This window comes from Diabrotica virgifera, chromosome 1 (genome assembly GCF_917563875.1).
Source record: "Diabrotica virgifera virgifera chromosome 1, PGI_DIABVI_V3a".
NCBI lineage: Eukaryota > Metazoa > Arthropoda > Insecta > Coleoptera > Chrysomelidae > Diabrotica > Diabrotica virgifera.
Window position 1 is genome coordinate 165,688,530 of NC_065443.1, and position 24,497 is coordinate 165,713,026.

General features: G+C 32.1%; 1 protein-coding gene and 3 long non-coding RNA genes across 4 annotated transcripts; 3 read left to right on the forward strand and 1 right to left on the reverse strand.

Annotated features, from left to right (window-relative positions):
• Positions 1-933: 933 nt before the first annotated feature.
• LOC126881534 (uncharacterized) lies at positions 934-7,349 on the forward strand. The gene is made up of 2 exons (XR_007696897.1): positions 934-1,821; positions 7,231-7,349. It is a non-coding gene; the product is annotated as an uncharacterized LOC126881534 (long non-coding RNA).
• Positions 7,350-7,670: 321 nt separating this feature from the next.
• On the forward strand, positions 7,671-9,862 carry LOC126881535 (uncharacterized). The gene is made up of 3 exons (XR_007696898.1): positions 7,671-7,946; positions 8,582-8,739; positions 9,682-9,862. It is a non-coding gene; the product is annotated as an uncharacterized LOC126881535 (long non-coding RNA).
• Positions 9,863-10,480: 618 nt separating this feature from the next.
• On the forward strand, positions 10,481-12,204 carry LOC126891995 (uncharacterized). Its single transcript, XM_050661378.1, has 5 exons — positions 10,481-10,850; positions 10,915-10,959; positions 11,205-11,282; positions 11,534-11,778; positions 11,983-12,204. The coding sequence occupies exons 1-5, from the start codon at positions 10,481-10,483 to the stop codon at positions 12,187-12,189; spliced, it is 945 nt and encodes a 314-aa protein (XP_050517335.1). The 3' UTR covers positions 12,190-12,204.
• Positions 12,205-22,139: 9,935 nt separating this feature from the next.
• LOC126881558 (uncharacterized) lies at positions 22,140-22,901 on the reverse strand. The gene is made up of 2 exons (XR_007696913.1): positions 22,524-22,901; positions 22,140-22,375 (listed from the first exon to the last, which is right to left on the reverse strand). It is a non-coding gene; the product is annotated as an uncharacterized LOC126881558 (long non-coding RNA).
• Positions 22,902-24,497: the final 1,596 nt, after the last annotated feature.

Genomic DNA, 24,497 nt, shown 5'->3' on the forward strand with positions numbered 1-24,497 from the left:
TATTATACGTAAACCTTTTACACCAACTAACTCTCAATTACATAAAAAAGAAATTACAAAAAATTGTTAAAAAATGGTGAAGAAATGTTCGTCATTATAGTAAGATCAACCTTAAAGTTGGTTTATTTTTTATTATCAAGAAAGAGTTGTTATATTTGTAGCTTCTGTATTTGTGAAATAAAAAAAGTGGAGATATGCATGCATGTTAGGCTGATATTAAAAAAATTAAAACTGCACCTATATGGTTATTTTGGGCATATGCAGCCTGTATTTTATTGTTTTTATTATTTTTATTACCTTATTTATTGAAGAGCACTACTGAACTATTATCAAAAAGCAATCTTATTGCACATAAAATCATAAAATTCTACAATATTTTAATAAGTTACATATCTTTTTTTTATGGAACACTGGAAACCTACAAAGAATTTGTTGAAGAAATGCCTTGGGTTGTTTTGAGATTTCCAGAAAGTGAAACAATCCCTAACAACACACAACATTCCAGGAATGTACTACCAAAGTTCTATCAATATTTGAATGTCCTGGACATTTAGGGAACATTCGGTGAACATCTGTTTAAATTATTCCTGGAATGTTACCATAAGACATTCTGTGAACATACTACCAATGTTCCTATATTTTAAGTTGCGAAATAATACATACGTGTAAGAGATACAACATTACTTATACCAGACAAACTAAGTGACATTTTAGGCCTACAGTGCAATAATAGGTTCGTTCCAAGACGACACATTTGTACGATCCCTTGAACCGCCACGAAATCGATTGGACTGTTTTAATGCGCAGAATCGCCCTTGAACGGTTTTCTTTCGATCTCGATCCGATTACCGGTACGTAACCCTCTTGGAACGAATTCGTGTACCATTTCAAGTTCGAGTTGCGCCTGAGCCATTTTCAGTGCGAGGTGCGAGTACCACTGTACCACTAGTAGTTTGCTAGATGGTTATGGTTAAAAATTAATATTTCTAATGTCCACTTTACATCAACAATAAATTGAATAAGAAATTGACAAAGTTATTCAATACGAAATTTGACGAGTACAAAATGTATGGTTTGTAAAAGAAAGTGAAATAATTTGATGAAATAGAACAATTGGATATGTTTTATTTTGTCAATTTTCTTTTTATTCACGGCAAAATTGGATGTAGAATTGTGTTTTGTATAAGCCAAATTTGACCTTAAATAACTTTGTCAATTTCTTGTTCAATTTATTGTTGATGTAAAGTGGACTTAACATGTTCATTAAACATCACTTCAGCTTCAAAACCTTCCCCAGAATCGATATCTGACATTAAATCGTTGTCTTCTATGAAAAAAGAAAATAATAAATTATCCATTTTTATAAGATTAATTTGAAAAAAAAAAGAATTAATAATTATTTAAACGGAAATCAAGATTCACAGGTACTAATAGCGTAAATTGTGGATTATTCTATTATTGAATCATCAGCTGATCTCATAGCAGTGACCAGTAAAAATAAAAACAATCCTAACTGCGCAAGTCAGTACAAATAGTTTCTGCTTGAAGGCATGTATCAAAAGGGCCGTTCAGTTACCGATTTCGAAGCGGTACATGGATCGCTTGGAACAACACGGTGTACGATACCAATCATCGTTCATGTTCGCTTGGAACGCATTTTTTATAATGCGCATGACGAGGGCAGTACGAAGGACGGTTTTCATGTCACTTGGAAGCTGTATGAGCTTTCGTAACGTTCGGTTGTGTGACAGTTCAGTGTGGAAGTGATAATTCAAAAAAAAACGCAGGCGACAAAAACAAAATAGGAACTACATAATAGAGGTAACTAACAAATTTCCTATCTGTTGAATTCCTAAATTTCCTGTACTTTCTTTGAATAAAATAAATTATACATTATCTAGTTAGGTAAAAAAGAGACAGCTTTGCATTACACGGTTAATTATGGGGGATACTACCGGGGGGGCTAACCCCCCCGGTGATGAGGAGATGTTAGATAATATAGAAAACACTGAAAATAATAGTAGTTTAAAGAATACACCATTACTTGATAGCAATGCTAATTCAATCACTAATAATAACAATGAAATAAAAAAAGGAAAAAAACATTTCTATTATCAGTACACTGATACCGGTCCCTTTGAGGTATTTATGGAGTCAAAAGGCGATAACGTCGGTAATTATAGTTTTTTGAAATTAGCAAAATACATAAATGACAAAAAAATCGAGAATGTACTTAAACTTAGCAAAAAAGGAAAAAACCGAATTAGCGTTGCTTTCAAGAAATGGGAGGATGCTAATAAATTTGTTTTAAATGACGTGGTCAGAAATGATGGATATGAATTGTTTATTCCGGCAAATAACGTAACATGTAGGGGAGTCGTTAATAATGTAGATACTAGTATATCGGATGCAGATCTAATCAAATTTTCGGGATTGGCTTCGGCCAACATTAAAGTACTAGAAATAAGACGATTTAAACGGAAGTCTAAATATGACACGGAGAAATATATTGATACAGAAACGGTCGCATTTACCTTTTCGGGAAAAGTAATCCCGAAGGAAGTGAATATATATGGGATCCCTTTTAGGGTAAAACCATACATGATACCAGTGGTTCAATGTTATCGGTGTTTTCTTTTTGGACACACAAAAAATCTTTGTAGAGGGGGAGAAAAATGCAAAAACTGCGCGGAAAAAATACATGAAGGGGATTGTTCGATGAAATGTTTACATTGTAATAGCAGCTTTCATATAAGTACCTATGAGGAGTGTCCAGAGTATGTGAGACAGCGGAATATTAAGGCTGTCATGTCTCTGGACAATCTTTCATACTACGAGGCATGCGAGAGATTTCCTTATGTTTCTACTAGAAAATCGCAAGAGAATAATATATTCAGAATGAGCCAGGAGGAATTCCCAACATTACATAAAACTCAAATAAATAATTTAGAGACAATTCCCATCAATATGCGATGGATAGAAAATGTAAAGAGTAACCCTGAACACCTGTTTAGTAGAAAAATGGAGAATAACTCAAACAAAAATAAAAGAAAGGCTAATGAAACAAATAAGACATACAATAAAGAAGTACACAATCAATATTTATTATCTCCAAATGGGAGAAGCGAAGAGAGAGCTCGTGCAGTAAACAATGAGACTCCTGGATGTTCCCGTACAGAGCAACTAGAGAGGGACACAGAAAAAACACTGAATGCGATATTAAAAAAACTAGATTGGAAACATAAGGAACATATAATCAATTACTTGAACCAGCTATTTATACATGAAAGCTCATCGAACCAAAAGTTGCTAGATTTAGATGGATATCAAGAATCCACTTATTATCCAATGGAACATAAAAAGTTTAAGCAGTAACTATAACAGTCTGAAATATTTCATAAGCGAACATAGACCCAAATTAATTCTATTAAATGAAACTTGGCTAAAAAATAATCATCACTTCTATCTAAGAGGATATGAAATACATAGGTTGGATCGAGGGGATGGTTATGGTGGCCTAGCTACTGTGGTTCATAATAGTCTGGATCACAAAATAGTATATAGGTATAATAATAATGTTAGTAAAATTCAAATTTTAGCAATAAAAATAATAGATTGGGACATTACAGTTATTAACATTTATATCCATCCTAGGGCAAAAATAAATTTAAATAGTTGGGTTGGACGCATAAATAAAATCAGGGGAAATAAAATTTTAATGGGGGATATGAATGCACATAATGCACTTTGGGGAAGTCAAGTGTCTGTTAATGTTAATGGAAGAATAATTGCTGAATCCTTAGAGGATTTGGATCTAGTTTGCTGCAATGATGGGAGACCCACGCGGATTACCCTACCTGGACAGAATGCCTCAGCGGTAGACCTAACACTAATTTCCTCGGAAATTGCAAATATATGCCAATGGGATGTGTTAGAGGATTCTGGAGGCAGTGATCATTTTCCAACTTCTTGCAAAATCGCAATTGTAAATGAAAATATAGTAACACAAAAAAGTCATAAAAGAAATACAAAGAATGTCAATTGGGAGAATTATGCTTCAAAAATGGAAGACTTGATGAAGAATGGGTGTGAAGACTATAATTCATTTACACAAATTATGGAAATGGTGAGTGATGAGGAAATACCTCTCTTGAAAACAGAAAAATCTATAAGAAAAAAGAAAAGCCCTCCCTGGTGGGATAAGGAATGCTCTAATTTAATAAAAACAAGAAAAGAAAAAATTAAAAAATATAAGGAAGAAGCAAGCAATGAAAATTATATTGAAATCAAAAAAATATTTGCATACAGTAAAAAAATATTTAAAACAAAAAAAAGAAATAGCTTCAAAAGCTTTTGCAATGGATTGACAAGGGACACTCCTCTATCTGAAATATGGCGAACAGTTAAGCTATTCTCCACATATCAAAATGCTGTAATCCCTGCTAAACTTCCCAACAAAAACATAGCTCAGAACATATTAAATAATTTGGCAATTGACATAACAGATCCTGAGTTCATGGTTACCCTAACTAACGAGGATGTGGAGGACATTTCAAGGCAAGAAATAATAAGTGTCATAAATAAAAAGGATAAGGCTACTGGCTTAGATCTTGTAACATATAGCATGATAAACAGACTTCCCCTGGTGGCGCTAGATACATTGTCAAAAATATTTAATCAAATAGTTAAAAGAAACACAGGTTTTCCACAAGAATGGAAAAACACCCTTGTCATTCCCTTTTTAAAACCCAATAGAGACCCTTTATGTGAGGATAATTATAGAAACATAGCTCTAGAGTCATGTGTAGGCAAAATTTTGCAAAATATAATTAAATTAAGAATAGAACAAATAACGGAAAAAAAATCGATACTAAGCCCTAAGCAGTTAGGTTTCAGAAGAAACAAAGGGTGCAACGATAACTTAGCTTTAACAATTAATTATATTAGAACTGGATTTAGTAAAAATTTAAATACAATTGGAATTTTTTTGGATATCAGTAGGGCATATGATACAGTCAATATATATTTGCTATATAAATACTTATTAAAGTATGACATCCCAATAACTTATGCAAACTTGATCTTGCAATTTTTGCTCAACAGAAATATCTACGTTAAAGACAAATCAAATAATATATTAGGCCCAATGCAAGCATCCACTGGATTGCCTCAAGGGTCTCCACTCAGTCCAATATTATTTAATCTCTATACTAGATCCCTACATGATTTAATAAACCATGAGATGGAGTGTTTTCAATATGCAGATGATTTTGTAATTCTGGTGCAAGGATCTGATATATACAAGCTAATTAATTCCTTAAATACCCATATAATAAATTTACAGGAGTGGTTTGAGAAACACAACTTTAAAATTTCAGCACACAAATCAAAAGCAATAATATTTAGAAAAAGAAGTCAGGCTTATAACTTCCCACATTTGATATATCAAAATATGGAAATTCCATGGAAAAATGAAATAAAGTATCTGGGATTTCATTTACAGTGCAATTTGAATATGACAATTCAAATTAACGACATGATAACTAAAGCAAACAAAGGAATAAATGTCATGAGAGCAATTTGTGGTACAAAATGGGGAGCTGACCCGAACATTCTTTTGAGTTTATACAAAGGAATAGTTAGATCTCATTTAGATTACGCAGCCAATCTTTTAAACCCCTGCAGTAAAAGTTTGATGATGAGGTTGGAACAAGTACAGAATGTTGCCTTGAGAATCGTAACGGGTTGTCTACGTTCTACACCCATCTTAATATTGCAAGCAGAATGTTCAGTAACAACGTTACAAGTTAGAAGGGAGATACTAGCACATAAATATATACTCAAACAAATGCCGGAAAAAAACAATATCATAGTAAAGAGTCTAAATAAGCTAAACGAAGCAATAAATGCAAACAATAGATTCTGGAGGAACAAGGTCATACCTGATTACTCACTAGCATATACAAATATACTCAAAAAAACAAAAAACATAATTAGATATAAAATCAATCCTATATATGAGGTAGAAAGAAAAACTCTTCTATACCCCATTACAATTAAAAGTCTAGAATTTGAAAAATATGAAATTGAATCGAACGAAAGGTTCATAGCTAAATATGGTGGAATATATAATAATCATACCCACGTATATACAGATGGATCAATAGACCCACAAACAAATCAATCGGGATTTGGAATTTACATCCCAAGCATCAATTATAAATATTCGTCACGACTCCATAACTACACACAAATCTGCACAACTGAAATAATAGCGGTATACAAAGCCATGTCGGTATGTATTGAAAAGGAAATCATGAAAGCAGTGATCTTTGTAGATTCAAAAAGTGCCTTATCCAAAATATCTAGTCACAAATGGGACCAAATGGATTATGTAACTATAATGACCAAAAAACTACTGGTAGATGCAAATAATATGGGATTTTCAATAGGATTAGAATGGGTACCGGGACATCAGGGGATTAAAGGCAACGAGGTGGCAGATAGCTTGGCCAATATTGGGAGAGAATTAAGAGTACCATATGATGTAAAAAACATCAGCACAGATATCTTTTGTGTTACAAAAAAGAACATCTTGACTCAATTTTACAATAACTGGTATTCCCAAATTAAAGGAAAATATCCGGACTATTATGGACTGCAGGATAGTTTCCCTATAAAACCTTGGTATAACAAATGTGGATATTTGGGTAGGAACAATATTACTAACCTTAATCGTTTACGAAGTGGACATTGCAAAACTCCTTGTTATCTCCACAAAATAGGCAAAACGGAAACACCGATATGCGAATGCGGTACTATGGGAACATTGGTACACATCATCTTTGAGTGCCCCATAAATAAACATAAAGATATGGATTTGTATCTAGAACTAATAAAAGCTGGAACAGACAGTCCAATATCTTTACAGAGCATTTTATATAAACCCTCGAATAAAGTTATTAAGATAATCAATAAATTTATCAAATTTTTTCAAGTAGATCTATAGAATTTTGAAAAAATAATAATAATAACAATAACAATAAATAAATACTTCAGAAAATACAGGGAATCTCCTAAAATGTCAAAAATTATATTTGTATCCTTAAAATCCTTAATCCTAACCGAAGGTAGCCAGCCCTAAACCTATGTGAAAATGTTTGGAAGCTACCCCCAAACGAGAAAAGTCTTAAGTTAACCTTAAATGTTGTAACACTTTTCCCCCTCTAGCTACAGAAAAACAAGAAGAAGGACAAGGACCACATAGGACCAAAAAAAAAAAAATAGATCTGAAGTTGACAGGACACCTGGTTGTGCATTGCCTTGAGCAAGACGCGCATAACCAATAACATGTACTGGGTAAATGATTAAAAAAAAATCGAAACCCAAAAAAAAGGAAGAAGAAGAAGAACATGTCACTTGGAACGCGCCTAATATGTCAAATTTAAAGAGTTTCCCAAGATTATAAACATACAAATGTAATAAAAATTATTGTTCGCGAATATTCAATTTGGAATGCGATTTTGTTAATAAAAAAAATACTTATAACTTATGCAAAACCCAAGAGAGGCATTTATATTTATTTCTTTTGCGTTCATTTTCAAATTCGCCGTGCATATATTTTTGTGCATGGCGCTTGAGAGGGCATCACGTGACTAAAAACGACCAACCAACGACCTCGCTTCGGCCATCTTGGCGACCTTGCCTTGCCGTGGATTGTTTTTAGTTGTATGTATTATTTGTGCTTTTTAAGAATATTTTTTTAATTCGGATACTTTTATAATAGCTTTAATAGTATTATTAACATAGTGCATAAAATGGTGTACTGTTTTTAACGCAGTTGGAGTAGCAGAAACAAATGTAGATAAAAAAATCTGCAGGAATAACGTTTCAATTATGACAGAAGCTCAAAACAAATGACTGTGAATGAAAAGCCCTATTAAAAGGTTAGTATGCAAATATGTAAACGAAAGCATGCCCTGTATTTCAGAAAATAAATTAATACTATTAATACCCTAATAATACTATTCATAAAAAATCTTTTAAGTAACGTAGATATAACAAAGTGAATAAAAGGCATAAATCAGAAGAATTATTATTTTATTTTATAAGTTAATAATTGGTCATATCCATTTATTATTTTAATAATAATTGTGAATAAGCCACAAACTTCGCTTATTCCTAACTAAAATAGTAAATAGAGATAGGTAATAACAAAAGGATTTGTAAAACTAAAATAATTCTTTTTGCGTTTTTGCTAGTGTATGCGTTTATAAATAGGATGGTAGACCACACACTATAATATGCAGTACCAACTAATGAATACACAGAATATTATAGTCGATTTGCTAAACTCAGTCTCAGTACTAATTACTGTAATTTTGGCAAAATTGGCCAAAAACAAAAAAAATTACCTACTAAAATCACTAGCCAGTTGTGTCTGAGTTTGGGGAACCGACTATACTAATAAACAATTTCTAAGCTGTTTTATAATAATTTTGTGAGTTCATTAATCATATTTTTTATTTAAAACTAAAATTTGTTAATAATGCTTAGTAATGCATATATTTTGTATTTTTAGCTTTCCAGAAGATCCTGCGAAGAAGACATGAAGTATAGATCAGATTTGTTAATAGAGGAGTATGTTCAAAACACTTTTTAGAAAAAGATATTGACAGAACTTCACTTTCATCTGTTCGTTTGAGAGACTGTGCTGGTCCAATAGCTTATGTCACACAGGTATATGCATAACCTAATTAATAATACAGTCCGTACAATATAGATACTGTTGTAATTCATTATCTACATCGGAGATCTAAGTTGACATTGTTGCCCAACTACAAAAAATTTTTGAATTCATTTTAAGTCAAATATATCACATAATTATTGCGAAGTAGATTATACAACAAAACAGATTAATATTCAATGTAAATAAATAAAAACATCAGAAATCGAAAACAAGAATTAAGGTATAATCTTATGTTACAGTTATTAAGGTACCAAGGGTATTATAGGGATATACGTTGACCGAAAGCGTTATTATTATAATACCTGTGGTGCCTTCAACGTTTAATGCCCGACTAAATTATTCTTTATATGCGAAAAATTTGAATGAATTTTGAATTGATTAGTTTTTAAATAAGTACATTTACCAGTAACAGTAGTAACGTAATTGTGGTAACCATAGTTTTACTTAGGTTGATATTTGTCAACTTGACAGTATCTAAGTCGTTATTTAAATTTAATGCCCAAGGGTGTTATATCGTACTTAACAGACTTCGAAATGTCATTATTTGTCAAATAATGTACCAGTAGGACATTAAAGTAAATAATAAAAACAATAAATATAATGAATACTAAATACTTATTTGTTTGTGAAAAATCTATTTCTTTGTGGCTTTTTTGTAATTAATTATTCTAATGGGGAAATAAGCCACAATTTACTTGAAAAAATAATTTTATTAAGGTTTCTACTTCCACATCGGATGTCGTTGTCAAAATACAAAATGTTCATTATTATTATTTTATTTATTAAATATTATTTATTATTTATTTAAATATTATTTAATATTTATTTTTTTATTATTATTATTTATGCATATTATTACCTGTAAATAATATTTCTTCTGATTGTTAATTGTAAAGGATAGAAAAATTACCTTTTATTTTATTTTCTTTTAGAATCAGCTGAGAGAAGTGGTCTACAAAAAACCAGAAAGGAAACGGAATATGTGGCTACGAAAAGCAAAAGAAAGGTTTACAAAGCAAATGTGACACATTTTTTTATAATATTTAGGAATGTCAGCAAATTACATTAAAAAATGTATGTAAAGATTTTTTGCAATAAAAATGTTTATATTTATCAAGGATGTATTATTTGGTATGGCCATATATCGTCAGTGATGTGACAGTACCTCCTATCTGTTTTTTTCAAGAGATTTGTAAGATAGACTAAAAACTTGTTTCGGCCACCTCCTGTTTTCATATATTTTTTGACTTGTTTTGCAGTAAATTCAACTATCTATTTACTACAAAAAAAGTCAGAATACGTACGAAACCAGAAAGTGACCTTAAAAAATGTTTTTCGTCTCCTGCAAACCTCATGAAAAAACATATAGGAGGTATTGTCACATTACTGACGATATATTTCAGTGAATGTCTAAAAAATATACTGTGAATGTTCAAAGAACGTTCGTAGACATTCATGGAATGTTCTAACAAGACATTCAGTCTAAAAATATACTGTGAATGTCCAAAGAACATTCATGGAATGTTCCAACAAGACATTCAGTCTAAAAAATAGACTGTGAATGTCCAAAGAACATTCGTAGACATTCATGGAATGTTCCAACAGAACATTCTAAGAATATTTAAAATGCTGACACAGCACTTTCCTGGTACTTTCCAGGGACATTCGTGTGCATTTGGGGACATTCCAGGAATGTTTTCAATGTCCTGTGTGTACATTCTAGGAACATTCATGGAATGTTTTGTGTTATTAGGGATTGAGGCAGTACCAGCTAAGTGGTATGACAAAGCAAACAAACTTTGTAAATTTCCTCCCGTGGACGATCATACTGAGAAGGAGTTATCCAACTTTATTATTGAAGAATATGACCCCTTAGAGGAATGGCCAATACATGAGGCAGTGTTAGAAAACCAGACAGAATTTGTACTGTTTAACAAAGCTCACATTAGAGCTAGTAAAGCGTGCAATAGCCAGAATTACAAATCAGATAAAGAAACTGTGTTACCACAAAAGAGACCTCCTAAACCAAGGAAAATAGTGAGCAGTAGTAGTGAGCAGGACTCAGATGGGTCAGATCTGGTTTTTGAACATTCATTTCCTAGTAAGTTGTAAAATTAAAAAGGTGTTATTATAAATTTTAATTTTGTAATTATATTTTATTGCAGAGTCTAAGAAAGAACAACATGAAAAGTGTACCCCATCTAAATCAAGTGAGCACATTTTTAATAATAAAATAAGTTTTATGAGGTGATGATTCATTTTAACTTGCTGTACTGTAAATATAATATATGATATGAACTCATAGTGTTATAGTCACTTGCATATATATCTACCACCAAAGCAAGTGAACTGACAAACGTACCGTTCGACAGATTGGAGTACAAATTCAAGTGCTGTGGCACATTCTTTAATGTGTATTTTTACATAAGCTTTATTTATAACTATGATCTTTTAGGAACTCATCCAAATATTGGATTAGAAAACAAACAGGAAGTAAAAACCGTGCAAGAAACTTCCAAACCCACACCAACAAGTAAGTTATTTTCTAATTGTTATTGAATTTCTAAAATTAAAGACCATTCACATTGTGCTTAAGTACTAATTTCAGTTTATGTATTGGCTGTAAATCAACTTTACAGATGTTAAACTGATTTTTTAACAATTAAAAAAATTGATGGTTTGCGTGAAAACAATATGAATTGTTAACAAAAAGTACGGCTCAATACTACAGTGAAAGCACCTATGTAGTTGCTATTTGGTCAATAATTTTGATTTTTGTTTTAGATGCCAATGCTCAAGAAACTGCAATTTCATATTTAATAAGAATAAAAAGAACGTTAGAATTACAAGAACAAAAACTTATTGAAATTGACAGAAAAGTGGATGAATTGTCCACTATAATCAGAGGGCAACAAAAAAGTACAGATATAACTGATGATGAAGTTCATAAGAAATTACCTCTATCCACCTTAGAAGAACTAGGAGACGTTGAAAAGCTACTAGAAAATGCTACAAATCTAGACAACTTTGTGAGTGATATTCTTATATTTTTAAAATTTTTCTGAGACTTTGTATTGAAAATATTCAATGTTTATATTCTGACAATTTTTATTTTAGTACGATTCATCTGTATCTATATCAAAAGGAGATTCAAGCGCATTCTCAACAATGAATCACACTCAAATAAAAATTGTTAGACTACAGTTAGAAATCTAATAAGTGACTGTCTGCAGGTTATTTACATGCGTCAGGTGGGAGGTTTTGATTACAAGGAAAGTGTCAGGAGATGCTTGAAAAAAATCTTCAATGATCAATTAGCAATTATCTACAGTTTTCAAGGTCATAAGGGGAAAAATCCCTTTAATAAGACTCTAATTTGCACTGCCGTAATAACCCTAATAGCACAAGGACGTCCAATGGACGTCCTTCACGGACTTTAGGGACGTCCGTTTTCGTCCGAGGAACGTCCTTTATACGTCCTATTTTGGTCCAAATGTCGCGCTACCGAACGTCCATTGGACGTCCATCTAAGGTCCGAGGGGACGTATATTGGAACTTAATCGGACGTAAATTGGACCTTAATCGGACGTCCTAGGGGACGTAAATTGGACGTAAATTGGACCTTAATCGGACGTAAATTGGACCTTAATCGGACATAAATTGGACCTTAATCGGACGTCCTAGGGGACGTAAATTGGACCTTAATCGGACGTAAATTGGACCTTAATCGGACGTAAATTGGACCTTAATCGGACGTAAATTGGACCTTAAACGGACATAAATTGGACCTTAATAGGACGTAAACTGGACCTTAATCGGACGTAAATTGGACATTAATCGGACGTAAATTGGACCTTAATCGGACGTAAATTGGACCTTAATCGGACGTAAATGGGACCTTAAGCGGACGTAAATTGTACCTTAATCGGACGTAAATTGGACCTTAATCGGACGTCCTAGGGGACGTGAATTGGACCTTAACAGGACGTCCAATTTTGGTCCAAAGACCAAGTTGCCAAACGTCCAATGGAGGTCCACCTAACGTCGGAGGGGACGTTCGGTGGACGTCATTTGGGCATTCATAGGATGTCCCAGTTTGGTCCAATGTCTTGCTGCTGAACATCCATCTAACGTCCTGGAAGGTCATTCGGTGGACGTCTAGCGACGATATTTAGACCTGTGGAGAATGTATTGTGGGAAATAAAAAATATATTTTTTAAGGAACTTATATTTCATCTTATATCAAATTACAATTATTGGATATTACATTATTTACATTAAATTACAATACACTTCTCCAAGAAATTAACGCACCACCTTAAATATGGGGTATATTTGATGTCTCGTATTTCCTAAACCTGTTGTCCCATCTAAGTGATGTTTTTATATTATTCTAGGCTATAGGTTACCTCCTTAAGCTTGTCATGCACAGGGAGCTATGCTGTAATATATGTATATTATATCATATCGCTCTCTATAGTAATGTGATATAATATATATTACAGTATAGCTCCCTGTGCATGACAAGCATAAGGAGGTAAAATATTCTAGGGCCTAGGCTAGAATATTATAAAAAAAATCACTTAGATGCAACAACAGGTTTAGGAAATTCGAGACATCAAAAATGCCCAATTTTTAAGGTGGTGCGTAATGGGCTGTATATACAGGGTGTAACAAAAATACAGGTCATAAATTAAATCACATATTCTGGGACCAAAAATAGTTCAAATGAACCTAACTTACCTTGTACAAATATGCACATAAAAAAAAGTTACAGCCCTTTGAAATTACAAAATGAAAATCGATTTTTTCGATTATATCGAAAACTATTAGCGATTTTTTATTGAAAATGGACATGTGACATGTGGCATTATTATGGCAGGAATATCTTAAAGAAAAATTATGGTGAAATTTGTGCACCCCATAAAAATTTTATGGGGGTTTTGATCCCTTAAATCCTCCCAAACTTTTGTGTATGTTCCAATCCAATTTTATTATTGTGGTACCATTAGTTAAATTCAATGAAGTCAAGTCATTTATTCAGGTCAATATACAAAAGTACTTACATATGTCGAAAAATAGTATACAACTTTGGTTCACAGATATAAAATACAAATATAAAAACACAAGATATAAAATACAAGTATAAAAACACAAGGCATAATATGAAATAATACACACATCAATTAAGACAGACACTTTCTGGGTTCCTAAGAATAAACAAAGTCCAATTCAACAATTCACAACCCAGTTCCAAACATTAAAGTTAAAATTTAAAAATTCATCACTGCTGTAAAATCACGGCCTATGAGAAAATTCTTTAGTTGTTTTCTAAATTGTAAAGTTGGCAATTCAGTAATTTCAGTAGGCAACTTGTTGTAGAATGTTAAACCATATGAGTTTGGTCCGTCTCTACTTCTTTGGAGCCTGGTGTAGGGCAGTATTAAGGCATGCTTATTTCTGGTTTCATATTGGTGTACATCCTCATGTCTTTGATGACAATCTATATTTTGTTTCACATGAACAAGACTCTCCAGAATAAATAGCGAAGGCAGATGAGTCAGTATGTGCAGTGCAACAAATGCTTGCCAACATTCTTTCTGATAGGACAGGCCAGCAATTATCCTTACTATTCTTCTCTGAATACGAAAGACATCTTTGGCTCCAGCACTGTGACCCCATGCCAAAATTGCATAGCTGATGTGTGAATGACACAGTGCAAAATAGGCCTGTTGTAAAGTGAACTGAGATACACACTCAGAAAGTCTTCTAATCAGAAAAGTTGTAGTTCCTAACTTAGCCACAAGGGACCGTGTATGAGCCTTCCAACATAATCCTGCATCCAAGTAAACTCCCAAAAATTTTATTTGTTTGTCTGCATCTCCGGATGGAAGCTGTCTTGTTGAAAAAATCAAAGACGGGGTTTTATTGATGTTTAGAAGCAACATATTTGCTGCAAACCATTGTTCTGCATTCCCTAATAGCACAAGGACGTCCTTCACGGACTTTAGGGACGTCCATTGGACGTCCGTTTTCGTCCGAGGAACGTCCTTTATACGTCCTATTTTGGTCCAAATGTCGCGCTACCGAACGTCCATTGGACGTCCATCTAAGGTCCGAGGGGACGTATATTGGACCTTAATCGGACGTAATTTGGACCTTGATTGGACGTCCTAGAGGACATAAATTGGACCTTAATCGGACGTAAATTGGACCTTAATCGGACGTAAATTGGACCTTAATCGGACGTAAATTGGACCTTAATCGGACGTAAATTGGACCTTAATCGGACATAAATTGGACCTTAATCGGACGTAAATTGGACCTTAATCGGACGTAAATTGGACCTTAATCGGACGTAAATGGGACCTTAATCGGACGTAAATTGGACCTTAATCGGAAGTAAATTGGACCTTAACCGGACGTTCTAGGGGACGTGAATTGGACCTTAACAGGACGTCCAATTTTGGTCCAAATGCCACGTTGCCAAACGCCCAATGGAGGTCCACTTAACATCCGAAGGGACGTTCGGTGGATGTCAATTGGGCCTTCATAGGACGTCCCAGTTTGGTCCAATGTCTTGCTGCCGAACATCCATCTAATGTCGTGGGAAATAAAAAATATATTTTTTAAGGAACTTATATTACATCTTATATTAAATTACAATTATTGGATATTACATTATTTACATTAAATTACAATACACTTCTCCAAGAAATTAACGCACCACCTTAAATATGGGGTATTTTTGATGTCTCGTATTTCCTAAACCTGTTGTTTCATCTAAGTGATTTTTTTATAATATAGCCTAGGCTATAGGTTACCTCCTTAAGCTTGTCATGCACAGGGAGCTATGCTGTAATATATGTACATTATATCATATCGCTCTCTATAGTAATGAGTGAGCCTGCAGACAGGAAACAAATGGTTCCGTATGTGCAGGCTCACTCATTACTATAGAGTGCGATGTGATATAATATATATTATAGTATAGCTCCCCGTGCATGACAAGCATAAGGAGGTACATAACCTATAGCCTAGGGCCTAGGCTAGAATATTATAAAAAAATCACTTAGATGCAACAACAGGTTTAGGAAATTCGAGACATCAAAAATGCCCAATTTTTAAGGTGGTGCGTAATCGGCTGTATATACAGGGTGTAACAAAAATACACGTCATAAATTAAATCACATATTCTGGGACCAAAAATAGTTCGAATGAACCTAACTTACCTTAGTACAAATATGCACATAAAAAAAGTTACAGCCCTTTGAAATTACAAAATAAAAATCGATTTTTTCGATTATATCGAAAACTATTAGCGATTTTTTATTGAAAATGGACATTTGGCAGTATTATGGCAGGAATATCTTAAAGAAAAATTATGGTGAAATTTGTGCACCCCATAAAAATTTTATGGGGGTTTTGATCCCTTAGATCCTCCCAAACTTTTGTGTACGTTCCAATTCAATTTTATTATTGTGGTACCATTAGTTAAATTCAATATTTTTGTTTCTTAGTATTTTTCAGATAAGGCAGTTTTTATCGAGTTGCGACTTCTTTTTTAACATGTCTACATAAAAATTTTATGGGGGTTTTGTTCCTTTAAACCCCCCAAATGTTTGTGTACGTTCCAATTAAACTATTACTGAGGTACCATTAGTTAAACAGAATGTTTTTAAAACTTTTTTGCCTCTTTGTATTTTTTCGATAAGGCACATTTTATCGAGACCTGGCTTCTTTTTTAATATGGTTCAAAATATACCTAAAAATGTAAAGCATAAATAAGTCTGCATATTATTACCAAGTCTCCATAATCGTACTTAACCATATACAAATATGTGGTGGATTTGACAAATATTCAAAATATTTCGATAAAAATTGACTTTTCAAAAAAAGCAATAAGAGGCAAAAAAGTTTTTAAAACGTTGTGTTTAAATGGTACTACAATAATAATTAAATTGAAACGTGCACAAAAGTTTGGGGGGGTTTAAAGGAACAAAACCCCCATAAAATTTTTATGGGGTGTCCAAATTTTACTATAGTTTTTTCGTAAGATACTGCTGCCATAACAATGCCACATGTCCATTTTCAATAAAAAATCTCTAATAGTTTTCGATATATTGGAAAAAATCACTTCATCTTGTAACTTCAAATGAGTGATAAAGGTACAGAGACTTAGATGGCGAGGTCACATTGAAAGGATGCCAAACACGAGGACTCCAAAAATGGTACTAAACTACACTACAGCTTCAAGAAAGAGAAGAGGAAGCCCGAAAAATAGATGGAAGCAAGAGGTCGAAAAAGATTTGGAAAGAATGGTGCTACAGGGTCAGAAAAGAAAAATGAATAACAGGAAGGAATGGAGAAAAATCACATATCAAGCCAGAGAAGATCTCAGTACATAAAGAAACGTGAAAATGAAGAAAAAAAACAAACTTTTCAAGCCATGGGCCTCTAAGGCCCTTAGTGCTATTAGATATATATATATATATATATATATATATATATATATATATATATATATATATATATATATATATATATATATATGAAACTTAAAGCTAAAATCAATATCAACAAAAGAATTAATATTAAAATTAAACTCACCAGGCTTCCGGGTTGAACCGCGTCGTTGGTTTCTAGGCCTAGAAAGGTTTGGGCTTAGGTTTGGGTCTAGAAACCAACGACGCGGTTCAACCCGGAAGCCTGGTGAGTTTAATTTTAATATTAATTCTTTTGTTGATATTGATTTTAGCTTTAAGTTTCATTGTATTAACCGCGGAAACCTTTCCGAACATATATATATATATATATATATATATATATATATATATATATATATATATATATATATATATATATATATATATATATATATATATATATATAAGAAGACAATGAGTCTTTGCTGACAGTAAATGTACAGTTTTTGGTTATTGGGTTATGCAGCAATTGATAAGTGTACTCTTTTAAGTCTTTATTCCGAGCTTTCGTTCATGATTATGAACATCGTCAGGGTGCTACAATTATATTATATATGTGAAACAATATGAAAATATGTATATAAAATTATATGTACTTACAACTTATTGAGGATATTTCAAATAGGTGGTCATTAAAATGAGAATTGTACTTATTAAAATGGTCATGTAATGTCTCGATAAAACAAAATTATTCAAATAAAAATTTTATAATTTAGTTCAACTTCAAAATCGACGAAATATAAAATGACACTTGGACATTCATGACATGGCATTATTTGAAATATCTAACAAAAATTTTTTAAAGATGATCAATTTAGTAAACGACCAATAGGGTCAATGATAATTAAGAAAGTATTTTTTAAATTTTATAAATTACTGTTGAAATTATAAATTAAGGTAAAATTTAAAAAAATTAGTAAGATTTTTTGATCAAGTTTAATTAGAAGTTTTAAATTATTTATATAAAAGTAATTTATAAAGTTGTTGACAAAAATTAATTTATACAAAAGTAATTTATAATGTTGTTGACAAGTCAGAGTATCTAGAAGAGGAGTTAGGAGATAACTCACGATTATCTAAAAATAGTAGATAAGAAAACATTTCATTTAGGTGGCCTATATCAGTACGATGATTCATCGAATTTGGATTTTTATTTATGTGAACCATTTCCAAAAAAAGCCGCTTTGAAGTATGTGACTCACGGTCCAATATTTTAGCGTTATTGTAATCAATTCGATGATTATTATTGAAAACATGTTCACCCAATGCACTTCTGTCAGGGTACAATCTGCAGTCTGACTTATGTGAAGTTATTCTGTCTTTTAATCTTCTTGATGTTTGACCAATATATATTTGATTACAATCAAAACAAAGAAGACTGTAGACTGTACCAGTTTTAGAAAGCATTGGAGTCTTGTCTTTGACGTTTGAAAAAACCTTATTGACTGTGAGAGTCGTCTTAAATGCAAGTTTGATATTTTCGAAAGACTTAAAAAGTCTAGTAAACTTCGGTGCAATATCGCTAATATATGGTAAGGTCATATAAGTTACGTTAGTAACGGGAGTCGCGTTGGTTTGCGAGTTGTCTGCATCAAAATTGTTATTAACATTTGTTGGTTGAATGTTAATTGTATTAAACAGTAATTTCTTCAACAAAGACTCTGGATAACCGTTTTCCAAAAAAAGTTGATACAATATTTTTAAATTTTTTGAGTGAAAAGAAACATCGCTGATTTTTAAAACGCGGTTTTTCATGGATTTAATTAAATTGATTTTCATAACGTGTTTATGGTATGAACTATAGTTTAGATATCTGCCTGAACTAAGTGGTTTACGATACCAATCCACTAATAAAATGTTATTTTTACGTATAACTCTAGTGTCCAAAAAAGGTACAGAACTCAATATGTCCTCTTTTTCAAGAGTAAATTGTATATGATGGTTAAAGCTGTTAAAATAGAATAACAAATTATCAAGTTCATTAGTAGGCAAGCAAAGTAGAATGTCATCTACATATCTTTTGATGAAAAATAATTTGAAGGGTAACACACGTAACACAAAATCTAAAATATAATCCATAACATAATCAGCTAAGATAGGGGAAATTATTATACACCGAAGTTTACTAGACTTTTTAAGTCTTTCGAAAATATCAAACTTGCATTTAAGACGACTCTCACAGTCAATAAGGTTTTTTCAAACGTCAAAGACAAGACTCCAATGCTTTCTAAAACTGGTACAGTCTACAGTCTTCCTTGTTTTGATTGTAATCAAATATATATTGGTCAAACATCAAGAAGATTAAAAGACAGAATAACTTCACATAAGTCAGACTGCAGATTGTACCCTGACAGAAGTGCATTGGGTGAACATGTTTTCAATAATAATCATCGAATTGATTACAATAACGCTAAAATATTGGACCGTGAGTCACATACTTCAAAGCGGCTTTTTTTGGAAATGGTTCACATAAATAAAAATCCAAATTCGATGAATCATCGTACTGATATAGGCCACCTAAATGAAATGTTTTCTTATCTACTATTTTTAGATAATCGTGAGTTATCTCCTAACTCCTCTTCTAGATACTCTGACTTGTCAACAACATTATAAATTACTTTTGTATAAATTAATTTTTGTCAACAACTTTATAAATTACTTTTATATAAATAATTTAAAACTTCTAATTAAACTTGATCAAAAAATCTTACTAATTTTTTTAAATTTTACCTTAATTTATAATTTCAACAGTAATTTATAAAATTTAAAAAATACTTTCTTAATTATCATTGACCCTATTGGTCGTTTACTAAATTGATCATCTTTAAAAAATTTTTGTTAGATATTTCAAATAATGCCATGTCATGAATGTCCAAGTGTCATTTTATATTTCGTCGATTTTGAAGTTGAACTAAATTATAAAATTTTTATTTGAATAATTTTGTTTTATCGAGACATTACATGACCATTTTAATAAGTACAATTCTCATTTTAATGACCACCTATTTGAAATATCCTCAATAAGTTGTAAGTACATATAATTTTATATACATATTTTCATATTGTTTCACATATATAATATAATTGTAGCACCCTGACGATGTTCATAATCATGAACGAAAGCTCGGAATAAAGACTTAAAAGGGTACACTTATCAATTGCTGCATAACCCAATAACCAAAAACTGTATATATATATATATATATATATATATATATATATATATATATATATATATATATATAACTTCAAAGGGCTGTAACTTTTCTTGTGTGCAAATTTGTAATAAGGTAAGTTAGGTCCAATCAAACTATTTTTGGTCCCAGAATATGTGATTAAATTTATGACCTGTATTTTTGTTACACCCTGTATATATCTACATACTTCGTCTAATTTACTAACTGTTGCGCGTCATCCGTGTCGTAGCCTGTGAGGTCGCATGATACCAACACGAAATATTTAGGCGGTAGGTGTGTTCTTTTTTAGAATCACTTTGCCGAGTACACTGGAATTACAGCCACTAGACATATTTTATTATATACGCGTAGAAATAATATTTGAAGATTTCTATTAATGTTAACCTAAAGAAATACACAATAATATGTTTCATTTAATTTGTATAAATGGATTATAAAGCGTTTTTATGAAGCAGATTTGTTCGGATCACACTGTAACTGTAATCGAACGAAGGTGACATTTTAGAATAAATTGGTAACATTTATTTGACAGTTACGGTGATGACACTTCATATTTGTTTATATTCTTTACTATAAAAAGACCCTCTACTATAAAAATATAAATTTCACCTAATTTTATAACGACTTGGAATAATCGAGGTATCTGACAACTTTTTTAGTTGTTATTGTAGACATACTTATACAAAGAAACCTACCGGCTTTTTGCCAAGAGTTGCCGTTTTTTAATTATTAACAATGCAGTGCAAAAACTCTTGCACTGCAAATCTTAAAAGATTATAACTTAATTCTTGTTCTCTATTTCTTAAGTTTTTACTTATTTACATTGAATATTAATTTGTTTTGTTGTATAATCCACGTTTACAATAATTATGTGATATATTTGATTTAAAATGGATTCAGGATCTTTTTATACTTTGGCAACTATGTCAACTTAGATCTCTGGCGTAGATAATGACGTGCAACGGTAAGTAAATTAGATGGACTGTAGGTTATATTTGGTTCTTGGGACATCAAAGTATATTTTTTAGACATTCCCTGGATATAGTCACTGATGTGACATACCTCCGATTTGTTTTTTCATGAGTTTTGTAAGAGAGACTAAAAACTTTTTTTATAGTCACCTCCTGTTTTCATATATTTTTTGACATGTTTTGTAGTAAATTCAACTATCTATTTACTACAAAACATGTCAAAATTTACATGTGAAAGCAGATGATCCTAAAAATGGTTTTTCGTCTCCTACAAAATTCATGAAAAAGCAGATAGGAGAATTATTGTACATTACAATTCTCTGATGTTTGGGAAAAAGGGCTTAAGTCAGAATTGCACATCGATAATGTTTTGATGATTTCTACAGTACTGTAGTAGATTCTACTGTACATACAGTTTACATCTACAACAGTTTTTTTCTGGTCCAGAAATCATCAAAACATTATCAATGTGCAATTCTGACTTAAGTCCTTTTTGCCAAACATAAAAAAACAATCTGGACATAACTGACCAATGAGCAATTTTAATTTAACCTAAATTACTACTGTTTCTTAAAATGAAGAGCTTACCCCATAGCGTCTCTTATCTAATCTAACAAGATCGTGCACTATTCTAACATACACAGGCACAGCACACAAGCACTATGCTCCGTTTTTCACTATCACCTATCACTCAAACTAGTTCAAAAGGCTTTGTCCTCTTCAATCTTCTAGTTTGCCCAGTAGTATCGAGGAGCTGGATTTCCTCGATATTCTTGAACTTATGAAGTTGTTGCTCGTGACCCTGCTATCTTCTTGATATTTGTTGATAAAATAATAACTTATTATGCATGGACAATGTGGACTTTCTTCCAACTAGCCAATACACTTTTTATATCTCTCTTTTGCCTTTCATAGCCACAAGGCTATACATTTCCTTCTTGGTTTTTTTTTGTAGGCCACTTTCAGCTGATTCTAAAAAAAATTAAAATGAACGGTAATTTTTCTATTCTTTACAATTAAAAATCAAAAGAAGGTACTATTTACAGGTATAATATGCATGCATAAATGATTCGTTTCATAAAGAATAAAGAAAATTGAAAACGGATTTTATAATACTTACAAAATTGTTTAAACAAGAGATTAAGCCAGAGCCCAGAGCAAAAACTAGCAGACAGTACAGCAAAAAAGCCACTAATTTCCATTTCCCACACCCCCTTATCGATGCATTTTTTTCCAATCAAAATTTTTACTAAATTTTTAGGTTATCGGTTATCTTATGAAAATGAAATGTGATGACCAATGACCACGCGACGCTACATAGATACTCGCGCGGCAAATTTGAAAATGAACGCAAATTGAACAGTAAATGGCCTCTCTTAAAACCTTGTAATGGAAAATTTTACCCCTCCAGGAAGATATTGTAATATGTTCATAGAATATCTTGTGGTAACTTTCCACCCATAATTTAATCAGATAGATGTTCACGGAATAGAACGGTAGTACCTACATTCCTGGAATGTTTTGTGTTGTTTAGGATTAAACTTTTATTTTATTTCTTGAATATTTCCTATTGTTAAACATTGTAATCAATAATTTACAAATAAGATTTTCATTACATTACATAAAATCAAAAACATGTTTTGGATATTAAACTATATAGTTTGTTTATAATTGTATATACAATTTTGAATTAAGATTTAATCTTTTCGATTTAAACTACAGTAAAACCTGTGTTACCGGCCCCCTGCAAACACCGGCCACCTGTACTAACGGTCAGTTTAAAAATTCCCCAAACCAATTACAGTAAAACCTGTCAGTAACGGCCACTAAAAATGAAAAAGCTATTGGCCGATATAGAAAAGGTGACCGGTATTGCCAGTTTTTGTAGTCTAGATATAATTGGTTTGGGGAATATTTAAACTGGCCGTTAGTACAGGTGGCCGATTTTATCAGGTGGCCAGTAACACAAGTTTTACTGTATATCTAGACTACAAAAACTGGCAATAACGGCCACCTTTCTATATCGGCCAATAGTTCTTTCATTTTAGTGGCCGTTACTGACAGGTTTGACTGTATTTCATTAACGTAAAGTTAACGCGTAAGTTAATATTTTATTGAATTATTTTGCTATTTGATCCCGTAATTGGTATAATGTGTCCAATATAATATATAAGCGTTCATAAAACGTCCGTATTTCGTCCAGTATGGACGTCCAAAGGACGTTCAACGTCGGACGTCCAAAGGACGTCCATATTTATTCCGTCCGAAGGACGTCCAACGTCGGACGTCCAAAGGACGTCCATATTTATTCCTTCCGAAGGACGTCCAACATAATCCCAAGCAACCAAGTGACGTCATATAACGTCGAGGAAACGTCAGTTTTGGTTGAATATATACACGTGTTTAAAAATTACGTCATATTGACGTCTTTTGTAAGTGATTTTAAATACGTAAGATTAATGACGTTTAAAATACGTTTAAAAAACGTTTTCATTTTAGACAGTTTAAGTCTGACGTCACAAAATTGGGAGGAGCTTGTTTGTATTACTCCAAACAATTTCGTTAAATAATGTTCAAAAGAAATTTCTCATTTATTGTGTACGTGGTTTGTGTCTTGTGTAATAAAATAAGACTTTTCACTTAGATAATTGTTGAAACGTGTTAATTAAGAGATTTGTATTCGTTTTTGCTCAGTGAGTTAGTTTAATGCAATATGCTTCTTGACAACTGTTTGAGGTTATGTTTATTTTCTGTGAATGAACTAATTATGTGTTATCGAGTTTAATTAAATTAATGTTTAGCCTTCTAAAATTGCTTCAGTAGTCTACAACGACTACTGTATACAGGTATTCCAAAATGAGTTGTTCATGATTCTTTTTGATTTAATGGACAGCGTTAAATTAAGGCATTAAGTATGCTGGATAATTTGTTAATAAATTATTTATTAGTTTATATATGTTGTTTCAGTTTTGACACAGTAAGTAGGTAGGTATACTTATATAAATAGTGAAAATTCTATAATGCGATGGCTGGTACAATCATGCAGAATCAATGTTAGATTGCTTCTAATGCACAAGCGATCTTAAACGAATTG